Consider the following 17,766-nt stretch of genomic DNA (forward strand, 5'->3'; position numbering starts at 1 on the left):
AAAGTTGTCTGAAAAATAAATAATCAAATAAAGTACAGATACCTGACAATTCTACTATTTGTACTTGGTTACTTCTTAAGTACTCTACTTAAGTACAGTAACAAAGTATTTGTACTTCATTACTTCTCACCTCTGCTTTTAAGCCACTGAAAATGTTCTAATGTGAGGCACTCTTTCACCATCAGGAGATTGAAAACTATCGCTCAGCAATGTCTAGGATGGCAGAAGACATAATAACACTTAGGACACAGGTGCTGTCTTTGGAGGCAGAAAACAGTCAGCTCCGCAGTGATCTGTCTCTGCAGCAGGACCTTGGACGAGATCTTCTGGCCGACACTGACATTGATGTCATGACCAAGGCTGAAATTGCTGACCGAATAGGTACAAAAGTAATATATCACTCTAACTTCACTCTCTGGTAGCTTGTGGTTCACGGGGGCATTTAAAAGTAGAGTTTATGTTTTAAAAGTAAAATGGGAGCCAGAACCTTCAGCTTTCAGGATGTTGTTGTTGTGATTTGACACTTAAATAAATTTAACATTTAAGTTTTACTCAGCTTTATATTATCCACACACCATCATTTAGTCTCAGAGCAAAATTTTAAACTCCTAAGAAGTTAAGAGCAAATAAAGGACTAGGTGCTGATCCACTAAAGTCAGATAATTTACCACCCAGCTAGCTCTCTCTCAGTGCCGTAACAGACTTAAGGTCATTTCTTCGGCAGATGAAGTCATGACATCCAAGGCTGCTCAGCATGCGTTAATCCTTGTGAGTGTCCTTTCCCAGGCAGACTGTCATTTTGTGATAAGGAAGCTTATTCAGGCCATGGACCACGATAAGCTCCGTGTGTACTACAACCCTTATCTCCTGAAGGACAGTTTGTGGCCCTCGGGGAAAGGACGTTCCAGAAGGTCTCTTTGCTAACATCAAAAGCAAAAGGATAGGATTTAACTCCCATCCCTCCGAAAGATCCATTCAAATTCAAAAGTATATTGATGGATCTTTTGATTATTATTGGTCCAAAGCACATGGCATAAAACTGACATGTTATTGAAACTAGTGTGAAATTCGAACTCATTACTTAGATATGCTCAGCGATCGAGTTTTTAAGTGAATGTACAAAAAACACGTTCCCTGTAAGTAAGGGATGACAGACAGTTTCTGCAGTTCTGATGATTGTTCTGCTCTTTTTAAGCCACTCTAAAATTCAAGCTCGCCAGTGAGGTGAGCAAGGCCGCCACACAAAGGGACCGCATACAACATCTGCAGAATGAGCTCATCCGGGTTAGAAAACACACCACACACATTATGAATATTTTTAAAAACACGTCTCAGGAAAGTGTCTTTCCATTGATTATATAACTCGTATTGTTTTTTTGTGCAGAAAAATGATAGTGAGCAGGAGCTATTAAAGCTCTGCAGAGTCCTCCAGCAGGAGCAGAAGGATCTGCAGCATCACCAGAGTCACTTGGCAAAGATGGCAACTTTAGAGGCCACAGTGAAACAGCAGGAAGAGGTGAACAGTCTGTTACTAATCTAATTTCATGACAGTGAATATGCTTCTCATGTGACTAGCAGCTTATAATTCGCATGTGGGGATATTTATGTTTGTGCCATCCTTATTTTTAGGTCATAGAAAAAATGGAGAAAGCATTAGATGGAAAGCTCAGAGACAAGAATATTCATCGTGGTGACAAAAGGCTGATGCTAATGGAAAGAGGTAGGTGCACCCAGTGGGAACAATTATGATCACAAAAGCACTGACAATGACTGGAGTGTCTGATCTCCTTTCATGCTGAGAAGATGGCCTTAAAAAGAAGGAAATGAAATCAGCCTTAGCAGCAGAGAACGGCCGTCTCAGAAAAGAGCTGGAAAGGATTCACCAGCTGCCTGCACCACTCAAAACACAGCAGTCAGACCAGGTACTTCTTAAACTCCTTAAATATTGCAAATGACTATGATAGTATCCAAATTTTCCCTCGCAACTCCTAAAAGTGACATTTTTTTTTCTATTTTTACACTCAAGGAGGAATGGAGTTTACGACATAAATTGGAGAGGGCTGAAGCACGAATCCAAACACTGGAAGCTCAGGTTAAGAAAATATAAATAAGATATACTTGGTCTAATTATTTATTTCCTTATAAATATTTTTTTTTCTTCTTTTGCATCTTTAAAGCTGGAGGAGAACGCTAAAGTATGGGGGAGAGAGAAGCAAGAAATGCTGACCAAACTGAGCGAGCACAGGCACGGCTTCATCCGGACATCCACAGCAATCCTTCAAAATGTTCCTTCGGTCAGTCAGGCCTCACCCTTCTCCATATAATTATGGTATGAAGGGATTTAATATTCTCAAATACTGCATGTTACTTCCTACAGCTCCTTATACCAGCAAAGAGGACAGCAGAAGCAAAACCTGTAAAAAGACCTGCAAATGAATTGAACTGTTGATGGGACACAGAGTCTGTGATTTAAAATTTAGATCTAATTCAAATGTGATGATTTAATCTGAAAAAGTGTGTTTAAAATGTAAACCATAGACAATTACATATAAAAACAGATACTTTGTATCAGTTGTATTTTTTTATTCATCATTGGTACATAAATGAAAATTTTTGCCAAGTACAAGTGGAATAAATTTGCACAATGCATTCCTGATTTTTAGTATATTTCACACACATAGTACATGTCCCTTAGTAATCACATTTTTCACTAAGCAATCTACAATATGTATCATTACTTTGTTGTCTAGCTATAGAGATACTGAGGTAAAAACTGAGGTTTTTACCTCAGTATCTCTTTCCTTCCTTCCTGTGTTTTTCTTGCTCTCCCTACAACTCTAAGGTTGGAAGATTTTCATTTGTTGTTCATATTGTGGAGTTTTGTGAAGCCGTTTACAGTTAATTTCATCAAACGCGATGTTACTGACTTGCTTGTACAGGTTTCAGAGTCAATATTATGGGCTTGTCTGGCACGAGAATTAGCTCAAAGGTGCTCTTTACTTCCACATGTTGCTGTTTCTCCACTCTGAAGTTCTCGAGAATCTGCAAAGGTAGCACAGACAGTTTGTATGATGTCAGTGTGCCACATATATATGGAAATACTGCTGATTATTTTCTTTATATCTTACGTGGATAAGAAAGAGTTGCATCTCTGCTTCAGCTATTCTTCGTCCTAAACACTGACGGGGCCCAAAGCCGAAGCCCAGACTTCTGAAGTAGTGGGTCTCGGTCCTCAGCCAGCGAGAGGGCTGATACTGCTCCGGACGAAAAAACACCTTGGGGTGTCTTCCCATAGCATACAGCCCTAATTGGACCAGAGTCTGAATACACATACAGACATATACAGACACAACAACATGCATGACAGTTTGTATGAAAATGGTCAAATACTCAAATATAAATACATCATTTATATGTTTTTGTGCCTCCTACCCCAGCTGGGATGTGATAGTTTTGAATAATTATGTCTTCTGCTATGTATCTTTGCAAGTTCACTGCCACCGGATGCAACCTGAGACACAGAAAGAAAACCACTTTTATAAAAGAAACACAAACTAATGAACTAAGAGAATTGCAAAAGTTCATTCTGATAAAGTGTATCTTTTCTGGTCTTATCTTAAATGTCTTGAACATGTGTTTCAGTCACCTGAGTGTTTCCTTCAGAGCACCTTTGACCAAAGGGATCCGCTTCAGCATCTCCAGCAAGTCTCCCTGACTTTCGGCCCGAGCTGCAGCCACCTCTGCCCTGAGCTCCTCCTGGAGGTTGGGGTGCCTGGCTAATTCATACAACGTCCACAGAAGCGTTATAGAAGTCTGTAACACAACCAGAAGCAGCCTTAAAAATCTGGATAACAGTCACACAGTTCCTCATACTTAAATTTTTTTTTTTCTCCTTACTGTATCTACTCCACCCGCCATCAGTTCAGTGACACTGGCTTTGATGTCTTCAATGGACAGCTTGTCCAGCATGAGCAGGCTTGCCAGGACTCCTGGGTATTTCTTTGGAGTGCCTGCATCCTGATGTAGCTTCTTGTAGATGTTCTGGATACAGCGGTCCGCTGATGCAAGGAAAGGACAGAAATGAAACAAGAAATTGCACCACAGTAAAAGCAAAAACTGTATTTTGAAATTTCAGAATTAAATTTTCAACCTATGTGTCCCACCGTGGTTGAATATGCCATCCCAGGCCTCCACGTGGTCGCGCCACACCTTTGATCCAGTCTGCTTCAAGAGAGCAGGAGGTATGTACAGCATGGGCGAGGTAGTCTTGAACATAAGGGTGATGCAGTCAATGAAATGCTGAGCTTCTGGGTCAATGTAGTCCAGCATCAAACCCAGACGCTCACCATACAGCACTGAGCTCACCGCTATATTGGACAAAACAAACATGAGATAGAAACAAGTGATGTGTGATTGAGTTTAAAAAAGGCAGGAATAATTAGAATTGAATATTTTAAATAAATGTTAGTCTTACATTCTAATGCATATTTAAAGAGTTCTTGAGAGAGGTCAGTGGTCCACTTGTTCTGGCCAGTTCGCTTGATCTTCTTGTGAACTCTGGCCACAAAATCCTGGCCCACTTCATCCAGCAAAGGCACAAAGTTTTCCAGCATCTTCAAGGAAATCACCTCCTTGTTGAGAATCACACGGTTTGATCTCCAGTCTTCTCCATTCCTGTGTGACAATCAGATTTGTAATTATTTTAAAGTATTTAGCTAACACTGGTAATGCTTACTGAAGAGACTGGTTTTGTCAAAGTGTCTGAATAGTGGAAGAGTTGGAAGAGGACAGTAACAGGACGTACTTAAGAAGAACTCCATATTTGCGATTTCTGTAATCTCTGTATGATGTCCATGGTTCAACCTTCAGCCTTTTAGGATAATGGCCCTCTGCTTTGAAGAGGATGGCAGCATCCTCGGGGTTGATGATATTTACACTTTCATAAGAACCTATTTTTTCTCTGCCATACAGAAAACAAGAAAAGAAATTGTGAGATGAACATTTGACCTTGGAAATTGTAGGTTACAGGTTTGTTTTTTTGTTTTCTTAAAACCCATCACGTTTTGGTCAGCCATGTGCAGTAATTTTTTCATTTTATGTAGAACGAATCAAACAGCCTGGACTCCTTTACCTGTAAATAGGTCCAAAAGTGTTGAAGTTCTGCAACGTGAGGCGGTGAAGATTTCTGAAGCCATCCAACTTCCAGAAATTGTACAAGTTAGCCCAGCCATTCTTCCACAGTCCAGGAACTTCATTGAAAGGCCTGACGACGCTGCTGCTTTCCGAGCATGCCTGTCTGATCACCGGCATGCTGCTGCTGCAGCGCACACCTGTTGCTGTAAGCTCCTCTGCCCAGCACAGCGGCAGCGTCACAGGGCTACGCCAAACACTCCACTTGGCCATCTGAACAACAAAAAATGCTCACTCTGCTCCACCTTCAGCAACTACTCTGGCTCTGCCAAGGACACCTGGTGCAAAAAGGGAGGCGAGAGGCTGGTCTATAGAATCGGCCCCCCTTTCTGCCCTGATCAAGGCTTTCTAGTTGAACCTCACAGAATAGACCAAAGAACTGATTATGACAGCTCTGCCGCATTACTGAAGCTTTTATCTAGTTTCACAGCTCTTTTTATAATCATGTTTCAAACAGTGTTGCATAAAATAACCTTCAGAAAGCACGTTATCTTTGTAAACAAGCATTTACTTGGAATTTGTGAGAAATTATAAGAATATTACAGAAATTCAGTCACAGCATACATGAAAAACACAGTTTATAGTTAAAATTAAAGATTTAATAAATTAATTAAAATGTACTATAGTTGATGTTTCTTAAGTAGCTTTATGAGTTCTTCCAGCTTCATGGCTGTTTTAATGTCTCCCTGGACTTTAAGTCTGCCACTTGTAAAAGCAGCTATTGGTCGCAGTTCACCCTGAAACATGTCCAGAAGGTCACAGTCACTCATATTCAGGGTTACATCTGGTTCTCGACACAAGGACCCTTCCCCAGCTGCACCGCTACCTAAAGTACAAAGAGAAATAGACAGATTTCATTTTTTTTATGTTTTCGTACACACATTTAGCGCCAAGTAAAAATTCCATAATCATGACATTTATCACCTTGGCTCAGATCCACATAGTAACGGCGCTGTTGTCCATCTCCTGAGCTGATGTCAAACTGATAACAGGCCCCAACCTGGCGGACCAAAGACTCAGAGAGGAGCAGCTTGACTTTGCTGAGCAGCTCTTCAACACAACCTGGTGTGGCAGTGACAGACTCGGCAGCACTGCTGAGCTCATCCGTAAATGCTATGCTGTCCTCTGAAGAAAGAGGTGAAGATTACAGCACTAATTATGGAAAAGATGCAAGAAGATTTTTTAAGTGTTCTGTCTTACCCTGCTGAGGCCGTGATGTGGCACCGTGGCTCAGAAAGTGCATGGCCAACTGCTGAATGGGGCCAGTGAGGCCTTCAAGTCCAGGTGCAGAGGGCATAATCAGGGGGGCAGAGGGGCTGTCCTCTGGGGCTTTCAGTAGAGAACCAAGGGTAAGCTCTACTCTATCCACCTCCAGCCCCCAAGGACGAGTCATCTCGTTTATGTCCATCTGTAAACATGAAGCATGAATGTAAACATGAACTGATACAGCAAAAGAAATCAGCACAGAGTAGCTAAAGCGTGTCCTCACCCCAAGATATTCCCCTAATTTCACTCTCTCAGTTTGAATCTCCCTGACGGTCTTCTTGGCCAGGCTGTGGGTCAAAGCCTTCTGTGCCGTCATTCTGGTGGAAGCATTGAGATCCTGGACTGACACCACTGACAAGACTGGGTTCCAGATCCTGAACTGGATGTCTGCTCCCACTGACAACACACCACCATCCCGAGTAGTCACCTATAACAGCACAGTGTACTGACAGCTGAACTTACATGAAGCCAAACTGGCAAACGAATTAGTACATAAGCATCTCCTCTTAAATAAATAACATTCACAGCTCCTAAGAGGAATGGCTTTGCAAAAATCTGAAGCTCAATTGAATATAAATTATGCCATCAACTTGAAGTTTGAATTGTTTTTGTCTTTTTTTTAAGTGTATTAAAGGTAAGAATGACAGGCTAAGCCATATGAGAAGGAAAAAATTATCTCCAGCACACACAAAATAAATTTCATGGAACTGAAGTTACTGCTTTTAAAACATTTTTAAATGGTAAATGATGCGTATAAGATGTGTTTTACCAGTATCAGAATTCAAAAGTGTTGTGTTACAGTGTGGCAAGAGCAGAAAAATCAGCTGATCTTATGCAATCAGAAACCAGGAAACAACGGCACACAGATCATGTATTTCATCCTATGCTAACCTCTCCTGTGGCTTAAGGATAAAAAGATATAATGTAACACTTCTTTAGCTATTAATTATCATGTACTGTACATGTATATGGGCAGAGTGGGTCTCATCCAAAAGACTATCAAAACCATGTTTAACAAACATGCTGAAACATCTTTTTATTTATCTTTTTAAATGCCACAGGCCAGCTATACCAATAATAGCATGTCTGGCAGTTTACCTGGCAAGGGGGGATGTTGAAAGCACGGGTGCGCAGATCTACTTTCTGCCACTGATCAATGAGAGGCAGCACAAGGACGATACCAGGGCCCTTTGGAGGACATATTCGACCGAGACGAAACACTACTATCCTCTGGTAGTTTGGCACAGTCTGAATTGGAAAAAAAAAATACATTGTTTATTCTCAACAAGTGAGTGGAGATGCTATGGGTGCAATTTTAAGCCAAACTTACTTTCAGTACAAACCATCCCGTTATTGGAAAGGTTAAAAAGGTGCAGATGTAGACCAGGGAGATGACAACTAGGTTGCAGATCCACGACAACCATCCCTGGGAGGTGTCTAAAAGGGAAGAAACCCCAAGAAGGGGTTATTTTCATTACTGATGGTCAAGTTAAGTCACTCGCACCAGAGCTATGCAGTGTACAAAGTGTGCTAGTATGCTAAAGTATATGAAATATAGGAACAAATGACTAAAGTATTGTGATAATGTCATATCGTGGGCTGTCTGATGATTCCCACCTCTAATATATGAGACATTTCATTATATTCTTTGTGTATTTTGATATAACTTATGTTGACGAAAAAGAAGTTAAGTGTCTGTCTTACTTTCTCTTTGAAGTGAATAACAATCGTACCCTAAACCACAAATTATGTCCCCCTAAACCAGCTCGTGTTAACTAGTGTCCTACCTGTGAAGTCGTTTTCAGTAACATTGGGGATGTAGTCAAACGAAAGGCCTTTGTGGTAGTTGTTAGAGTCCACAAACAGACCAGGAGTCCTCGGAGTGCTGAAGTCCCTTTGAGGGAGCAGGCGATACGAGTTTTTAAACATTGGTAATTTGAAATAATTGCTATCGCCTAATTAATGCACCTTCATACTGTTTATCGGGCACCGTGCAAATGCCAGCGCGCCAAAAACTTTGTTTTCATACACTTTTACTTTAGCTCACTATCCTGATGCGCTTCCGTGTTTTTGTTTTGCTACGCCTCTGCTTCTTCCTCTTCTGCCACGGAGGCTGTCAAATAGCCTTTTCGCGCATTAGCGCCGTCCTCTGGATTGTGGGCGACAATCCCGATAAACCCACAAGTGAAAACATATATTCAATAAAAACATTATTAAATAATTAATTAAATAAATTCATTTTGCAATTTTGCAGGTCTTCTGCAATTTGGGTCCCTCACATTCTAAAGGTAGGTGAAGCCCCTCCTCTCATTAGGTTCAAGGTTGAAATGTAGCCTGACACGCTCCTCGACATGTGCAAAAATGGGGGTGGGGGGGTAGATGCATTACACTGCATGTTTATAATCCATCTGTTAAAGTAACATGGACATATTAAAAGTACTCCACTATATGTTCGAGTCACAGTTTTTTGTCTTGACCCCAAAGCCTATTTTTATGCACTATACATTTTCCTTATGAATTAAATGTTATCTCTTTTATTTTGAAGGTACTATGCACAATATTAACATAATGATAATAATAAGAAAAATGAACAAATATACTGCACTGCCTCACCCCTATATTACTCATTTGTACAAATCAACTTTTAAATTATGTATCTGAAGTAGTGTTCTAAACAAATGTATGATATGATATGCATACATATATATGATATGATATGTATGCATGAGAATGTGATGCTCTGTTTGCTCTCGTACAAAACGTGGCCTACCACAGAGCTGTTGCACCTGTGGATATAATTATCTTTTACCCAGTATAAATATGGTTTTCTCTTTCTGTGTCATACTTTTAATATTTTTCAGACCATCTAGAACAACCTGATACATTTAATACAATTCAACAAAGAAAATGATGGTCACAAAACAGTTGGAAGATAAACCTATCAGAGCTCTTTGGTTTCTGTTTCAAACATGTGTTATACATGTTCTTCTCAAAAGATGAATACTTTTTATGCTGAATTCTATATTTTATAGTGTTTATTGCATTATTTATTTACTCTATTTGAATCAAATAGAAAAAAAAAATCCCAGAAATCATTATACTTGACAATACAACTTCATATTTATAGACATTTAAAACATTTAAAAACATGTTTGCTGGCATGTACTGTTATTTCGCTTGTTACTCAGTACGCTGAATGATTAAGTCTAGCTGTAAGCTTCACAAGACGACTTTGTGGTTGTAACTTAACAGAAAAATGTGCTTTAATAGAATGCCATAACCAGAAGTTGCCTTTGTCTTGAGGAAAAAAAGCACAGTTTCACATAAATGTCTCTGATCCATTCATGACTGTGTTTTTCAAACAGTAATATGTCAAAATATCTTTTGTCATAAAGGCTTTTTTGCATTAAACATGAAAGAAGTCATCAGCAGAATGCATGAATTACACAGTCACACAGCTTGCAGGAAGTTTTCCTCCGTGTGCTTAGTTTTTGAACATGTCACACAGCAGCTTCTCCATGGGTGTGCTGCCAATGGTCCTCTGAAAGAACAGCTTAGCGATCTTCTCTGAATTCACAAAGCGGAGGGAAGGCAGCAGAAGAATTAATCTCCCAAACCTTGTTGGACAAAAACAAAAAGAGTGCGAGCTAAATGTTTCTGTGGGGGGGAGAGATTTGACATTCTCCAGCTGTTATTATGTTTGAAGATTTTGTGGTATTTTGTTAGAAAAGAAAGTGCAGTTACCTGGCACCCTGGTTGGGATACACTGAATGGATGTGCTGACCCAGCAGCACCTGTGACTGGGCCTGCAGATTCTCCACCTGTTCTGGATCTTTAAGGTTGCGTACCTCTGCGTGGGAGATTCAAACAGCAGACATCGGTTTGGTGATCCAGAAATCAGTGACTACCATCGCTGCATCAGTGATTCCTTACCTGGCTTAAACAGCACAATGGCCTTCAGACAGGCAAATTCTGTCGGGTCAACAGTCAGGGCTTTAAAGCGACTAAAGACTTCTTCTAAGATCTGCAGGTCAGCAGTAAGAAGGTTGATATTGGCTTGCTGTGGGGTAGAAAGGTCTGGCAGAGACAAAAGAGGACAGCTGTCCATGGGCAGAGACCACTGGATGGCACACAGGAGGAACATCTCACTCCAAGCTTCTTCAAGAAGAATCACCTGAGGATTTCACAGAAATGTTGAGCATCTCATTAGTCTCACACACTATCCATATATGTTAAAAAAAAAAACATTTTAAGATGCAAATACACAAAGAAAAAATATCTGTCTACAGGCCTCACCTGGTCACGAAATGGCAAGTGAGCAAACACAGGCAGATTTTTTGCCCACTTGACTGACATGAAGAGGAGTCGTGCCGATGTCTCATACACATTCTCTGGACAGCTGGAGGTATAAGGGGACAAACGGCTGTCGAAGGGAGTGAGGTCCCTCTCTGAATTTGTTGTCACATCAATATTTTCCTCCACTGTGTAGCAGAAAAAGAGACATAGGCATTACAATCCAAATATCCCACACCGTAAAGTCAAATCAAAAAGTCTGTTTTCAAAATATTTTTACTCATTTCAAGACAAATAGGTTTACACCTCTTTCTTCCAAGTTATTTTACCTCTTTCATTTGATCTTACCGTCCTCTGGCTCCAGTTTTGCACAGGTCTCTGCAGTCAGCAGGCTGACCATAAAGCGGTGGTTGTTACTTATGTTGCTGCAAAGTTTTACTGTGGCAGAAATTGGAGCTGACGACGTGACCAAAGGCCTGGAGATGACTGCTGAGTAGGTGTCAGAGGGGCTGAGCGCTTGCGTGGTGACCAGGTGCTCCTTTTTGGTTTCGACATTTATAGAGTCCGGACTGACGTGAGCTGTGCTTCGAGGCTGTCGCTCATTCTGCACAGCTGCCACAACAAAGCACAGGAAAAGCTACACCATCTCACAGTGAGGCTTTAGGTATTTCATATCAATACGCACAGATAATATCTACAAGGTCTGCTTTTTCTGAGTTTCTCACCATCTTTGTTCATGCCAGCCTGGAGGCACTTCTTTAATCGACAAGCTTGGCACTGGTTTCGATGCGCTTTGTCAACAGGGCACCTGCCATTTCCAGCCTGACACCTATGAAATAAAGACACAGATGGAGTTCAAATGCACTTCCTTAATTGTCATATGATTGTTTTCCTGTTATGTACAGCTGCCTTTCACAGAGCCACTTGCCCACCTATAGACGAGTCTTCTCCTCACACTGCGCTTGAAGAAGCCGCTGCAGCCGTTACAGGCAAAGATGCCATAGTGTTTGCCACTGCTTGAGTCAGAGCAAACTTTACAAAGCAGGCCTTGGCCAAACGATTTACGCAGACCTTTTTCTGTAGAGAATAGATAGTAGAAATACTTAAAATAATTTCAGATTCTTTTGAGCACCAACGCTATTTTAACTACAGACTGATGTAAAATTAGCTCACTCTTTTACGCATTTTGAGCTTTGTGTCAGATTCTGTGTGTAAATCTATGTATTTAAAACTTTGTGAGCATTAATTATGAGTCTAGTCTGCTGTACTGAGAAGCCTTTAACAATCATCATCTAAGCTTTCTAAAATCTTGCACATTTGTAGTAATTTGTAAGTATTGGCTCACCTGATTGAGCTCCGTCTGTGCTCTGTTGCGTGAAGTCCTTCAAGGTGTCCGATGAAAACATGTTCATCTTTGAAATCTGCTCCTCCATCCTTACTGAAAGACATATAAACATAAGATGACTTCCTGTTTTGCATGAACTGTTTTCTGTGATAAAGTACTGGCCACAATTTTCCCAAAAACATGCTCATCAAAAGTTTTTTCTTTACACTACCTCACAGAAAGCTTCAGGGAAGCTCCTTAAAGAATAAGCCTTGTTGAGTGATCTGGATACAGTGCTGATGTTCTTGTACTGCTTAAATCTGATGAAGGTGGGGTCAAGGGAGATACAACTCGCCGTCTTCTTTCTTTCTCTCTCTCCAGAATGAGTGTGAGAGCTTGAGTCGTCTGGAGGAAAACAGGGAGATTAGCACTGGGCGCTGTGTAAGCAAATGCTGATTTGTCATCCTCTTAATCTTTACCGTCTATAAGGGTAAATCAATCAGTCACACCACTTACAGGCACTAAGTATATTCATTCCTCTTTCCTCTCTCGCTCCTTCTTTCTGTCTCTCTCTGGTTATTTTGTTAGTTGTGGTTCCTAGAATATTTAAAAGTAGGATGGGAGGCAGAGTCTTTAGCTTTCAGGTCCCTCTTCTATGGAACCAGCTCCCAGTTTGAATTTGGGAGACAGTCACCCAAGATTAGGCTTAAAACATTCCTTTTTGACAAAGCAGGGCTGGAACAGGTGATCCTGAATCCACTCTTAGTTATGCTGCAATAGGCCTAGGCTGCTGGGGGTGTCCCATGATGCACTGAGTGTTTCTACAGCACTCGACAAATTTCGTGCTAGCAACAGCCAACAGGCAAACTATTATATTAGTGCTCATTAGCAGCAGACTGTCTTGTTTTGCTTTGTTTTATACCAGAATTAAGATGTTCCTTCTGTGCCATATTGGCTCTGTCAATGACATTACAACCTCAAGAGAAGATAGCCACCCCAAATTAGCAAAAGAGCTTAACCTTCAATGAAATGTGATCTCCTTCTGGGTGAGGGGTCACGAAAGAGCATAATGAGAAGAAAAAGAATTAGCACAAAGATTGAAAGAGCAGCAAAGGGTTGAACCTTAATTCCAATTTACTGCCATATGGTGGCTTTTCTCTGAAGCCCCCGTCTGCCTAATTGAGTGATGCAACTTATTTTTAAGAAAATTTGAACTAGATTAACTCAAATTAATCCTTTCTTGCCTTGAATGGCTTTATGGAAATTCTCATCTCTCAAAAATCTAAAGAAATCTGCACACTATTTTCTGTATTGAATATTGCATATAGCTGACCACATATAACACCATAACAAAGACACTAATACTAATGATTCCTACAGTCTCCATAGACTGAATTATATAATGTCAGTCACTCTTGAATTTAAGAGACCAACATAGCATTGAAAACAGAGCTCTTTTTGTTGCCCTAAACTGGTGTATAAATGGATTAAGCATGGGTCGTCTTCAAATTATGGTTGTGCACATGGGGCCACGTAAACCCAGAACCTATAACACTCACAGGTTTGACACGCTGTGGTAGCTTGTGAAATTATATGAAAAGACTAAATGATAATTACAAAACCTTTTGTCAGTTATGTTACCATCAGCTTACGAGAGAATGAACAACTAAATAAACCTTTTTTCTACAAAAGGCAAAAAAAAAAAATTCTTAAAATCTTTTTTCAAACTGATTCTAACCAGAATAAAATAAAATCAGGAGAAGAGCCCACGCTGCCCATCAGGGTTTGAAGGGAGGGAGACAGGACATTAGAAGGGAAAGACTGGTAAGGAAGTTGTACCGGCAAACAAAATTAAGTTGGAGGTGACTGCCTGGGTCAGAAAGAGCTGTCAGATGTCCTTGATGAAAAATGGCATCAAGCTCATATGATAGGAGGGGTGATTCGTTTGGATTCTTTGGTGGTGATGAAGTGGGAACTTTTTGAGTGTCAGTGACCTTCAACTCTGACTCTGTTTGGACAATGACTGAAAGACACAAGAAATATTTAGAAAGAGCTTAGTATAAGTGCATAAGTAAAATATATTTTAAAAATAGTTTTCATGACAAACCAGAGACTTCCTGAGTGGTATGTGAATCGCTTGTTTTATACTATATTGGTAGTTATATATCAGATGTTTTCCTACTACAGGCCTCATCCATACAAGTGGGGTTTTTTTTTATTACTTAAGCACTTTTAACCTGGCATTCACACACTCTGGTGGATGCATCAGGGAGACCGGATGGATGGCTGAATGGATATTTTTATTCATTTGTCATCACTATTACTCTCTTTGATATTTTTATTTTGTTCTCCTTTATTGCTGCTATTTTCTTTGTTTCCCACTTTTATTTAAATCCACCCAACTTTCTGTGCTGGTGAAGGCAAATGTAGCATTTGATGTAATAAATAAGGCTTTGAAAGTCCATACATTCTGGACACCTTAATTTAGCACATTAGCATTTACACTTCACACTTGGTGACAGTATAAAGTTACAGTGAAAACGACCTCTGAGGAGATTCATAAGTCAGAAATACATATTTAAGTATGGCAACCTGGACTCCCACATCAGATTTTGTAGCACGTGTGTTCCTCACATGTCAGGGTGAGATGATTATTTTGTTCTTAACACTAGGAACTACACATGTTAAGTCCTTTTTAGCTCAGTTTTTTGAGGGGTTGACTCTCTTCCGCACAGTTAAGATGCTGCAGCCATCAGCAAGCTCCTGCTTTGAGTCTTTTATCTGCCAGGAATAACTGTCACGTTTCTTCCCTGCCCAGCCCTGTGATTGTTGTGCAGACACGGCACAATCTTTAGCAGCATGCTGCCATGAGCTGTTTAGATGATTATGTATTTAGTGGAAACATTTATGAGGACAGCGCCGGTCATGTGATTGGACACGCGTCACCAGTAAAACCTTGGCTCTGTTGTTTGCAGATCAAACAGATCAGTTGCTCATTACTTTAACCCTCAAATGCATGGGTCATTTCAAATGCCTTGCATTCATTTAAGGGTCAGGAATGGCATTATCTTATATCGCATATCTACATTTTGTGCATATTAAAGACTTATTATTGTAGTGAGGTGCATTGCATAAAAACTATGTGCCCTGCAAAAAACAAGGAAGGCATAATTTTATTGTCCTTCGCAGGATGCCCTTGAATGCTAGTTCACAAGTCTTTGCATCAATCTAAGCAGCTTTTTGATATAATCTCCTTGAATGTCAGCAGTTGTCAAAGAGTGAGATTAACTTTTAAAGTTATAGTGGTTCTCTACAGGATCCTCAAATTTGCCAAATCATAAAATAAATGACCATTCTTTATTTGGATTAGGATTTTTATTCATTTAAACTTGAACTTTTTCGAGATTAAAGTAATTAAAGTTCAAAATAGTAATAAGTTACAGTTTTGTACCAACTTATATCTAAACTTAACCACCTCAAATATATAGAAAATAAAGCACACTAACCCTAACCCTGACAGGCTAATGATATTGTTCCCCATATATTAACATATGCACAAGCTTTGATTACACAGAACTCAGCATGTCTGTGTGATTCTAAATGGCCCCAGTGATAGGTTAACCGAGCTTGCTTGCTTAAGCTTTGTTGTGTTTGGTTCAGCATTTCCTGGGGACCCCCCTCCCCCAACTCCACCCCAATCAGATGAATTACAAGGAGTGAGGTGTCAGCACTAAGGATAGGGATTGGCCCTCCTTGCCATCTGCTACCACTGCTTTAATCCACGCAATGACAAAATCAGCTATCTTGGCCCACATCAGAGTAAAGTCAACTCTATTCAACAGATGCTCGCTGACAGCTACTGTGAAATCTGTGTTTCTGCTGACAAATTAATCTTATTTGGTTGGATCAGTTGACTATTTCCCAGAAATGTCAAAATAAGCCAGGGATAAGTGATTTACTTAACAAAGCCCACAGTGCTCAAGTAAAAGTCCAGCACACAAAAATAATAGGTTAAACTGCAATGACAGTAAAGACTTATAAAAAGGAAGCAGCCGATAGAAGTCATGTATATACACTGACACTCACAACAGCATCCTAAAATGATTTAAAACAGGGCCATTCACATAGTTCAATGCCTTTATTTTATTTTTTAACATAGTCATTCCCTAGGTGGTCTGTAGAGGGAGACACACACCACTAGACTGTGTTACAAAAGTGAACCAACTAAGTAAGACCAAATGATGAATCAGAGTTGCTGTATGACCCACTGGAACATTTATGGGCTTACACATTACAGTTCACTTACAATAATAAGGGTCATGACCACTGTTACTTCAGAAGCAGTCTGGATTTCTGTGTAAAAACACAAACAGCCAGGGAGAATTGAAAGTGTCTCTTTGTGCAAGAGCAGTGCTGCACCAATGTTCTGAGCCTTATATAGACTCTCTTATGGCATCTTAGGGCATTGCAGCATTTTTGCACTGCTTTTGTAGCAACACAGTGGCACAGTTGTTAGGATTGTTGCTTCGCAGCAAGGTCCTGGGTTTAAATCTGACCAAAGCGTTTCTTTGTTGAGTTTGCATGGTCTCTCTATTTCTGGGTTCTTTCCAGCTACTCTGGCTTCCTCCCACAGTCCAAAAATGTAAAGTTAAGGTTAATTTGTGATTCTAAATTGCTCATAATAGTGTGAATTTGCGTGTGAAAGGCTGTCTGTCTGTCTCTGTTAGCTGTGCGACAGACTTGTGACCTGTCCAGGGTGTACTATCTCTTGCCCTGTGGTAGCCTGAATTGGAGAAGTGGAATGATGGGTAATTTTATTTTTTATATGGCATCAAAGTAAAGCTGAAAGTTGTAAACTGGTCTCAGGTGGACTGTTTTGCTCAGATTGGTCTGTTATATAGTGTTGGACTTGGGTAAGGGACAGCCTTTATGCTTTTGAAAGGATGTTTTATAATCTGTTTTATAAGCTTTATAATTAGGCCAGACACAGTCATGTGTCTTTTGTCTAGTTATGCTGCTACAGGAACCTGTCTATGCATTTTACCACTGTGACACATTATTCCCTTTGTGTCTCCCACCTCTGTACCTTTGTGCTTACATATCTGTGGTTTCTGGCCCAACAGCCTCCCAAGTGTCTATTCATCACTGCACACTTCTTTTCACTCTGCTCTCTTCACTTCCAATCAACCTTTACAGACAGACGGTCACCCATCTGGATAAGACGTCCACCCATTTGGAATAAGCACTTAGTCACCGTTAGGTGGCTAAGTGTTTATTCCAGGATGGTTGGCAAACCTAGGAAAAGGGTTGCTGTTTTAATAATTCCTCCAAATAAACCCGAGATTATTTTCATTGGCTAGTAAACGGTGGTGGTTTTTCTGTTTATTTTTTAAATAAACAGTGATAGTATGTGCAGGGGTCTGTGTCCAATATCAGCAAGTTTTGGAGGAAACTCTTCCTTCCACAGAATTTTGTCTTCTTTTTTGGGTTGCTTCCTGAGGGTGGTGTGCAGTTAGTTTCATTTGTAACATTAATCTAGTTATAAAATAGGGTTCTAAGTTTAAATCAGTTGCCTAGGATGAGACGATCATGTGTTCTATACCTGAGACAAACTGTTGTCTCTGGTATTATTCTAATAATAATTAAAAAACCATCTTGATGCTCAATCATCCAGGTATAGAAATCCCACAAAG

At 40.2% G+C, this 17,766-nt stretch overlaps 5 protein-coding genes across 8 annotated transcripts in view; 1 reads left to right on the plus strand and 4 right to left on the minus strand.

The window, feature by feature from the left end:
* The window catches only part of stra6 (signaling receptor and transporter of retinol STRA6), a 69,394-nt gene extending 69,122 nt beyond the window's left edge, over nucleotides 1–272 (minus strand). For 2 of the 3 annotated variants that reach the window (XM_086298734.1, XM_086298736.1), the window contains exon 1: nucleotides 131–272. The gene's annotated coding sequence lies outside the window, so the exon portion shown is untranslated. The remainder of the gene's footprint in view (nucleotides 1–130) is intronic. The other variant, XM_086298735.1, reaches the window with a different exon arrangement.
* ccdc33 (coiled-coil domain containing 33) lies at nucleotides 210–2,637 on the plus strand. The gene is made up of 8 exons (XM_086298741.1): nucleotides 210–381; nucleotides 1,196–1,284; nucleotides 1,385–1,516; nucleotides 1,630–1,720; nucleotides 1,804–1,922; nucleotides 2,027–2,092; nucleotides 2,178–2,294; nucleotides 2,378–2,637. The coding sequence occupies exons 1-8, from the start codon at nucleotides 210–212 to the stop codon at nucleotides 2,447–2,449; spliced, it is 858 nt and encodes a 285-aa protein (XP_086154867.1). The 3' UTR covers nucleotides 2,450–2,637.
* cyp11a1.2 (cytochrome P450 family 11 subfamily A member 1, tandem duplicate 2) lies at nucleotides 2,563–5,549 on the minus strand. Its single transcript, XM_086298739.1, has 9 exons — nucleotides 5,132–5,549; nucleotides 4,805–4,960; nucleotides 4,475–4,674; nucleotides 4,164–4,367; nucleotides 3,898–4,058; nucleotides 3,647–3,813; nucleotides 3,433–3,511; nucleotides 3,129–3,320; nucleotides 2,563–3,042 (listed from the first exon to the last, which is right to left on the minus strand). Exons 1-9 carry the CDS (start codon nucleotides 5,401–5,403, stop codon nucleotides 2,920–2,922), a joined length of 1,554 nt encoding a protein of 517 aa, XP_086154865.1. The 5' UTR covers nucleotides 5,404–5,549; the 3' UTR covers nucleotides 2,563–2,919.
* A 126-nt stretch (nucleotides 5,550–5,675) lies between these two features.
* stoml1 (stomatin (EPB72)-like 1) lies at nucleotides 5,676–8,569 on the minus strand. The gene is made up of 7 exons (XM_086298740.1): nucleotides 8,244–8,569; nucleotides 7,787–7,893; nucleotides 7,555–7,704; nucleotides 6,680–6,883; nucleotides 6,391–6,598; nucleotides 6,115–6,315; nucleotides 5,676–6,016 (listed from the first exon to the last, which is right to left on the minus strand). The coding sequence occupies exons 1-7, from the start codon at nucleotides 8,383–8,385 to the stop codon at nucleotides 5,811–5,813; spliced, it is 1,218 nt and encodes a 405-aa protein (XP_086154866.1). The 5' UTR covers nucleotides 8,386–8,569; the 3' UTR covers nucleotides 5,676–5,810.
* Nucleotides 8,570–9,208: 639 nt separating this feature from the next.
* On the minus strand, nucleotides 9,209–12,465 carry nr2e3 (nuclear receptor subfamily 2, group E, member 3). Of its 2 annotated transcripts, XM_086302373.1 has the most exons (9): nucleotides 12,306–12,465; nucleotides 12,095–12,187; nucleotides 11,682–11,826; nucleotides 11,475–11,578; nucleotides 11,098–11,361; nucleotides 10,753–10,937; nucleotides 10,390–10,630; nucleotides 10,201–10,306; nucleotides 9,222–10,073 (listed from the first exon to the last, which is right to left on the minus strand). In XM_086302373.1, the coding sequence occupies exons 2-9, from the start codon at nucleotides 12,180–12,182 to the stop codon at nucleotides 9,941–9,943; spliced, it is 1,266 nt and encodes a 421-aa protein (XP_086158499.1). In that variant the 5' UTR covers nucleotides 12,183–12,187; nucleotides 12,306–12,465; the 3' UTR covers nucleotides 9,222–9,940. The 2 variants fall into 2 exon arrangements, with proteins under 2 accessions (XP_086158498.1, XP_086158499.1); XM_086302372.1 differs by lacking the exon at nucleotides 12,306–12,465 and having other exon boundaries at nucleotides 9,209–10,073; nucleotides 12,095–12,206.
* Nucleotides 12,466–17,766: the final 5,301 nt, after the last annotated feature.

This window comes from Aulonocara sp. 'chitande type north' Nkhata Bay, linkage group LG7 (assembly GCF_057382095.1).
Source record: "Aulonocara sp. 'chitande type north' Nkhata Bay isolate Kocher_YH1m ecotype deep benthic linkage group LG7, A_spYH_male_GT1.1, whole genome shotgun sequence".
Taxonomy (NCBI): Eukaryota; Metazoa; Chordata; class Actinopteri; order Cichliformes; family Cichlidae; genus Aulonocara; species Aulonocara sp. 'chitande type north' Nkhata Bay.